The sequence below is a fragment of the Anneissia japonica genome, unplaced genomic scaffold, assembly GCF_011630105.1.
Source record: "Anneissia japonica isolate Jap-2015-1 unplaced genomic scaffold, ASM1163010v1 scaffold1483_len710385_cov172, whole genome shotgun sequence".
NCBI lineage: Eukaryota > Metazoa > Echinodermata > Crinoidea > Comatulida > Comatulidae > Anneissia > Anneissia japonica.
The window spans coordinates 119784-128433 of NW_022732828.1; the positions used below are offsets into that span (position 1 = coordinate 119784).

At 30.9% G+C, this 8650-nt stretch overlaps 1 protein-coding gene and 1 long non-coding RNA gene across 2 annotated transcripts in view; one reads left to right on the plus strand and one right to left on the minus strand.

Annotated features, from left to right (window-relative positions):
• Nucleotides 1–849: 849 nt before the first annotated feature.
• The window catches only part of LOC117115821 (protein O-mannosyl-transferase 1-like), a 21934-nt gene continuing 14133 nt past the window's right edge, over nucleotides 850–8650 (minus strand). The window contains exons 17-18 of the mRNA XM_033259772.1: nucleotides 3733–3910; nucleotides 850–3045 (exon numbers count right to left, since the gene is read on the minus strand). Coding sequence (XP_033115663.1) covers nucleotides 2868–3045; nucleotides 3733–3910 — 356 coding nt within the window. The 3' untranslated portion in view covers nucleotides 850–2867. The remainder of the gene's footprint in view (nucleotides 3046–3732; nucleotides 3911–8650) is intronic.
• Nucleotides 6481–8251, plus strand: LOC117115822. Its single transcript, XR_004446618.1, has 2 exons — nucleotides 6481–6904; nucleotides 7525–8251. It is a non-coding gene; the product is annotated as an uncharacterized LOC117115822 (long non-coding RNA).

Genomic DNA, 8650 nt, shown 5'->3' on the forward strand with positions numbered 1-8650 from the left:
AAACAGACACACCGTATTCTAGCAACGCAAATTTTATAATACTGCTCTAAGTTTACACATTGACAGATATTAAACCATACTTTTACAGGCATATGGGGGCCCTGGTAATGGCAAGTCAGATATAATATATATGTGCTATAGTACTGTGCCACGAATTGTATATACGAATAACAATTGAGTTAAAGCTGTTTGTATCTATTGTTTTTAATGTTTTACCAGTGAGTTCATCTCTGAATAATACCAATCATTGACCTTGTGAAGTTCAGTATACCAAAGATAAGAATACTCCATACACAATTTAATAACTCTTTCAGAGCTAAAATTACTCTGGTACCTGGATGTTAATTCCTTTGACTTATTAAAGAAATTGGACTATTGCAGTTTATCAATACAGGTATTGCGTTACATTTTCATTATTTCATACCATAGGATGATTATGTATGTTTTTTGTATACGTTTACAACTACTGTATTTTAGCATACTATAATGGAACCATTGCATAGCAACACGGTATCGAAAATACATAATTGAGCCATTAATTCACAAACTTCAGCCACTTTTCACTTTCATATTCTGCAGCAGCTCTTTAAATTTGCATTAACCATAATAAAAAGAAAATAGTATTTGCAAAGCTATCAACTCCCATTTTAGTTTATAAAAAAAAAATAATAAGAGTAAGTTAACAACAGGTGTGACATGTATTTAAGGGGCACAAAAGTGTTTGTACTTGCATGTACTTCCACACAGACACATCATAGCCACCCCACCCCCAATACTTACCCCTTCATACCTCTATGTGAGGCCACTCATATATGCAGACTAAGGAAAACGATTACATGTAACAGTGTATCCATTACTTCGTTTCGTTTATTTCAGAATTCTTTCAAGGTTTATATTTAATTTAAATAGCTTTTGACAGTTTCATCCAAGCATGTCACATATCTTTATAATATGCACTATTCAAAAACCATACCAACAAAAAATTATTGTAAACAATTTGAGTACAATCCAAAATTGCATTGAAAAATTGTTCGACTTGGATAAAATTCAAATTACAGATCCTTAATTAATGGAAAACACAACAATTTCTGTATGTTTCTGTATGGCTTACTGCACAGAACGTAACATCTGAGTATATTAGTACAGGGCATTTGCAATTTGGCATGTTAATAAAGATAGACTGGAAATTATTCGAGTTAGGCAAAGTCAACTTAGACAAGTTCAATATAATTATAATTAAGCCCTGAAACTTATTTGATATTTTGATTAAGAATTCTAATGGATAGTGGTATGGTTCTTCACTCTTCTTGTGTCATACAATTTGTTTCCTCTCCGAAGCCTGACTTTCATATAGGGATACATAAAGGTGTTGAATATTACTTTCAATGCCATATGACTTGCATAATAATATGATACTTTCCTCCATAATTTTTATTTTACTAAATCACTTCTATTGATTGATTTGCCATAATTATCGATCTTCCATACCACAGGATCAATTTTATTGAAGTGATATAATAGAATGTTTAAGAACATTATTTACTTAATTACTTTTCAAGGTTCTCAGTACAATGCATGTATCCCACTCAAATTTATAAATAAAAAGTATACAAAGGCCTATTACATCTCTGCTGCTAATTACAACCATCGAAGACAAATATGTTATAATTTGGAATGTAGAAATTGTGGAGCAGCGCTATAATTTAGTGGTTATGATGCTAACCTTACAAATCCAAGGTGCTAGGTTCAATTCTGGCAAAAAAAAATTTTTCACTCAACAAAACACATAAATAATTTAGTTATAGAGTATTAAGGTTTTAGTTTATTAGCTTCACTGGTATGGATTGATCGCCCTTGTTAAATAATAGAGTATTATAACTCCAAAAATAGACTATATGAACTTTTCTAATGTTCTTCATAAGAACATCTCACCTATCGTAAGGCCATACATAACAACAAGATGGATGGACAAAATGTTAAGCAATTCCAAAACCTTTAAAATCAACCAATATTGTTAACAAAAACACACATTAACCAATCCAATTAGATGTATATTAATAGAAAAATAGTAATGTGTTACACCAGGGGTCCCAAGTCTTCCGGAACTCGTGGGAGTTTCCCCAAAATCAGGAAGGTCTCTCGCACTCCCGCAAGCAAGAATCTCCCGAAAATTAACCCATCTTGCAAATTCATAATTTTTCAATGCTTAATTATCAAGTTTCTCATGGAAGTCTGTCCCGATGTTTATCACTTTGATGGTAAAACAGCTCATTAACCAGATCAGTGGCGGATTCAAGGGAAGGGAAGCTGGCCCGCGCCCTAAATATTTCAAAATTATAAAAAAATGGGGTAGAAATTAAAATTTTAAATTTAAGGGCCATTTCCGGTCTTTAATCATAAATTTTTCTTACCTCAGCTCCAACCATGGTGGCAGTGGCGAATTCAAGGGAAAGAGGGTAGCCAGCCCATGCCCAGCCGGCCCACCCCCAAAGCCTCATAAGTTTTTCAAAATTATGAAAAAAATAGAGAGAAATGAAAATTATATTCAAATCTAAGTCTGTCAGTGCCATTTCCAACCATCTAGAAGTGCCGTAATCATAATTTTTCTTACCTCAGCCCCAACCATGGTGGGGCTGATGTGGTCTACACCCTCCATCTATGAAAGTCTCTCTCTGCCCCCCACCCCCTTCGTACCCCAGCAGATTTCCCAGAAATGACTTCTTCCAACTTGGGACCCCTGGTCACACTAAAGAATTAGAAATAATTTATTGTATAAAAATGCCCAAAAACCACAGAAATGTACATTTGAAAGACAGTTTAGGTTTGTATAAAATACTTTAAGCTAAAAATAATCTAGTGAATGTTATTCATATTCTATTACGGACCAGAAAGGTCCAAGTATCTAGCCACTGTAATGAATGTAGCTGAGACATGCTTAATGATTTATTACCAAACGTTAAAGGACGGAAGTTTAAGTAAGTTATAAATACTGATGTACACCAAACGGCCAGCAGTGACAGAAACACATTCCTTAAGTTGGGCGACCTGGAAAAAATGAACAAAAAATTTATGAAAAAGTGTATGTCTATACCAGGTAAAATTAGCACTTATTGTATCTGTAGGCGACATAATCAAATATTGTATTAATTTCATCAGTGGGAGTCTATGTCAACATGATTTATTTTCTGTTCCATTTTGTCATGTTAATGTCTGTAGAAATGGTTTTATTTCATTATTATCTACTTTGATGATTTTGTTGCAAAATGTTCTAAAATTGATCTGTCTTCCAATTCTTTAAACATGTTTAAATGTCACTTATAATTATATTTCTCATTAGTGTTGTGTGTTCTGAGTGTAATTTTAATTCATATACATATATATAGTAATATTGACAATAATGATAATTTTTTTTAATAGTTACAAAAAAAATGTTTTTGATATACTATATTTTAGATGTTTATTATAGCAATTTTCGCCTATTAGTTGGAACAAAGCATTCCTGTCAGACGATTCTTTGATATAAATAAAATCTGTCAACCAGAGTGTAGGAATCCAAAAAAAAAAAGAAAAAAAAGATAAACCATAAAATTATCAACTACAATTTCAAACAAGATAAAACAATTTTAAATTGATTTATTAAACAGTAAACAAAAGTAAAGTAAAGTTTAACTGAGCACATAAAAATATGACACTATATGTGGCAACAGTTCTTTCCTTGTTTTATTAGCTTACCTTAGAACATGGATGTATATAATTTCAACTGTTACAGCTAACAAAATAATTTTAAAAACCAAGGCAGATAGGTAATGATGTAAAAACAATGTCCTGTCCATGATAAAGAATGGGAGATAATGGAGTAACCAACCACCAAACAGAAGTATTGACGATTGCAACATCCTCTCCCATTCAGCTAAATAGAAAGAGAAAAAAATATTGCAATTATGTTTAAAGATATGGAAATAATATGTTCTTTAAAAAAAATTTTTTATATCATCATGATCTCTATGATATGATCATCGTACCATCATCGCCATGACAATGATCACAATGATGATGATTACCATGACAATTATCATGAAGATGATCCCTGACAACCATCATCATGACAACCATCATAATGACAGTCAACATCTTAATGAAAACCACTATCATAACAATCATCATCATCATGATCATTATCAGGACATTATTTTCAATTACAGTACTTGTATTATTTTATTACATACAGATGGAAGAGTGCAAATTTTAAGAAGCTTGTAAAATGTCTTATTTAAAATGTTCTCACATATCAAACTTTTCTTAAACAAACTCACACACATCACAAATACTCTTGACCAATCAAAAACTTTAAAATCTATTCCTCAGAGTCCAGTTGTTATCCTGTCAGGAAGCAAATTAAGTCGATTTACAACCAAAAATAACCAAACGCTATTTTTTTTTTGAAAGTGCAACGAAGAACCTGAGCTATTTCTTAGTACTTTTAATGAATAACCAATCCTTAGGGAAGAATAACAAATATGTACCTGAGTGCAAAGTGGCATTAATAACTATAAAGCTGATAGCTATACGTAACATAATACAATGAGTACAATTTCAGCAACAGACATAGTTTGCCTAGAGCTAAATTCACAATATATCAAAAACTGTTTAACCCCTGAATATTTTATTACTTGTTTCAAACTATTTTAAATGTAAATTATTAAAATTGTACTCAAGAATATTTTATATGTAGAATGTTTTATCATCAATTTCTCAAAATTTTATATCATACATACTTGAATTGCATGTATTCGTCTTTTTGTGGAACGGCTCATCACTCGAGAGCCAAATGCTTGGAAGAAATGAATGAAATGAAATTCTTCATAATATTTATCCTTTCATTGCTGGAATAAAGTCTCCCTCAAAAAATTAAAAACCGTTTATCAATCTGTTACACAACTATTTACATCACCTGATAACATAACTCCAAAAGTGCAGTCTTTCCAATTAAATTTATTTTTGCACAGCAGTCGATTGAATTGGCCTTAGATTATGTTAGTGTATAATTGTCAAAATTTTGCCCAATTCAGCTCAACAAGTTAAATATAATAATTTAAAAGATTGTACTTCAATACCGGTAACAGAAACATATCATGTTGTCTACATAATAATAATTGGAAAGATATGTTATTATGATTTAAGTTCATAGGAGAATCTATTTTAAATAACAATAATGTGCACAGAAGCAGAAAACTACATTTCAACCACACTAAAAAACAATGTCTTACAGTGTGACTCAAACAGCAAGTATTATTAGACATCATAATATTATTTTCCCCTTATTTATTTTACAAAAAAAAATGTGTGTACTATCCTTCATAAAAATTGTTGACATGATATTAGAATTACACACTTTGCTAATTGCCAAAACTATATATATATATATTTTATTGATACTTCCTACAACCAGGTTGTATCTAGTTTTGTGCGCCATGTGGCAACTAATTTAATGTTATTATGTTATCCATTCTATATAAATTCAGATGGCCTCAATGGCTTATATATAAAGTGTACTGCTGATGTGGGGCCAGTAGGGGCACAGGTTGCACAAGCCTCCCGTTTTGCCACTAAATTTTAAACTTATTTTATGTATGGAAATAAGCCCTACTCGCTTATCTAATCTGAAAATGCTGTTTCCCCCTCCCCCTCCCTGTTTGAAAAATTCTGGATTCCCCCTGTATTGTGTAATTTATGGTTTGATTTCAATACTAATAAGATTTGTATATCTTTCATAAATTTGTAAACATGATATTGGAATTATGATTTACTAATTTGAAGCTAAAAAAGTATAATTCCATATTTCCTACAACTAAGTTGTATCTGTTCTGCGTACATCGTGTGACAGATTAGCGATGGTTATTATTCTTCAGATGGCCTCTATGGATGGCCTATTATGTACAGTGTATTATGCAATTATGATTTGGGATAGTCTATTCAATATCAGTAATATATAGTATTATGTACTGTACTATTCTCCATAAAACTGTAAACATGATATTGCAATTATGTTTACTTAACTGTGAAGTTAGAAAGTACTTAATATTATTTCCTACAACTATCCAGGTGTGTGTAAATCATGTGACATGATAGGGATGGTATAACATTCTTCCTATAGAGTTCAAATCATCCATACAAAATCATCTGTATGAAATTTAAAAAAAAACACCATATTATTTCATTAATTTTATGAAGATTATATTACATAAAGTATGTTAAAATATAATAATGATATATAATGTAATATAAAAAATTAAAATTATTCTATTACCCATTTTGAATTATATTTTATGAAAATTGCAAAATATATGAAAAACTGACAAATAAAACACAAAGGTACTGAAAAGAATTTAAAAAAAAACTTTGAAATGGAAAGATAAGATGGAAACATTACATATTATACCATCATGACCACATTTAATAACAAATAGAATGTCTCTTTTATTGACAAATTATTTTCATTCAAACACCTGTTTGACTTAACATCGTGGATAAATAAAATATAGAATTAATTAGAAATTTAATTTGGAAACTCTCTAAATTGGACTTTGTATATTGAGTAGATTACAAAAGACTAAGAATTGTAAACATTTCCAGATCACTATCACTATTTAAGGAGTCAACATATTGATTTTAAAAGAAATTTCACCTGTTTAAATACAATAATTATCACAACAATGTTGAAAAAATTGAAACATATTTAATATTAAATATAACTGAAGTATATAAATCTACATTCTGTTTTCTGATCTCACATAAGTACATGATCCTGTCACTGAATGATCTGTCCTACAACAATTATAATACATTTAACTCTTTCTGTGGCATAGGCCTACATTTAAGCATTTCCCCACTCCGATTAGTAGAGGTAAGTTATTTTTCTAGTATGATTTCTAGCACAGCTATAGTAGTTTTATTCAAAGCATCTATTAAGAGTTCTTGCTTAAAGCTAATAATATGTGTAACTAAAGTTTTTGACATAATTTATTGCAACAAAATAACAAATGATAGACTTATATGTATAATATATTTCAAAAAGAAGCCCAATCTTGATTAGAAGGACATTGGCTGCTTTCCGAGCCTTCTTGAAAATAATCCATTGAGCTTCTTTTAGAGGTTTCATGATAGCTTTAAATCACATACAATTGGCCTACAAAAATACAAATACATAATCTTGTGGATGTTACTGTTAACTCTTTCTGTGGTGTAGTCCTACATAAAAGCTTATGGCCTATATCTGATTAGTAGAGATTAGTTTTTTTTAAGTATGATTTTTAGCACAGCTAGTATTTTTTAGATTGATTTTGGCTTTTACACTCCTGTCTAAATTCTTGAATGAACACCGTCCCAAGGCCTTGATGGGAAGGTTGTGTAATGTATTAGTGTTACTTTTATAATGGTGTACATCATGCACCTTTATTCCTGTTTGTCACTTTGCCGAATATTCTTTGAAATGATAATACCTAAGCGCTTTTTATTCTGATTCAGATCATCAAAAAAGGAAAATGATGCGAATATCGGTATTGACTGTTTTCATATTCACTTCTGTCCTAGCACAGGTATGCGTAGGAAAATTTGACCAAGATCTAAAGCCGACCAACGTTGAAAATGAAAATTATAATATGAGAGATGCAATGTCATTGAAGGAACTACTTGAGGCAGCGACTGCGAATGTGATGAAGAAAGACAGAGGGGTCCCGGAATGTAACAAGTTAACCTGTCTTACTGAAGCTTGTTGTCCATTCTTAACTTAACTTATTCATCTGTGGTTTCATGTATAGAGGACTAAAACAGTCATTTACACCACACGTTAGGCTACACTAAAGATTTGTTTGTGGTACTTTTAGTACTGATAATGATATTCAATTAGATTAGATTTGCAGCGCTTCGTATCTGCAACGAAAGGCGCTTTACAAATGTTCTGATTGGATTGGATGCCAACACATTTAATTATAAACTAATGGTATTAAGTTCTTTTGAGCAAGATTTATCTTTTATCTAGGCCTATCAAAATACCAGTAATATGAGAGAACAACAATTAAAAATGTTTTGTCACTGAATGAGAAGCTTGAGGTAAGATTAAAAATGATAAATTGATGACATTTTACGCCAGGTAAAAACCACTGTTTCTAACGTTTTATCACGACCGATAATGAAATATTATAGTATCTTGTAATAACATGAATTATGATAATAAACATATCTATTAAAGAAATTAATTAGCAAAAGCAGTGTTCCATCCTTATATGGTTTCATCCCACTACTAAGTATACCTAAATCTGTGTAATTTTTGGTTGTTATGCAAGTAAATCTTGAGATGGGGGTGATGATGTTGCCGATGATAATGATGATGGTGTTGACGTGATAGTTGGCAGTTATCTACTTGTTTCTCTCTACACATTCCAACCCACTCAATACGTTAAGTAATTTGAAAACCTGAACGTAACACACAGGATCGTGAGCATTCATAATTGGTACAAAGTACATATGTAGCGTATATATATATATATATATATATATATATATATATATATATAGTTGTATCCGATGTAGTAGGTTCCACGTATGTCTCATACGAATATATAAATAAAAGTAAATACGAAAATGAAGCGAT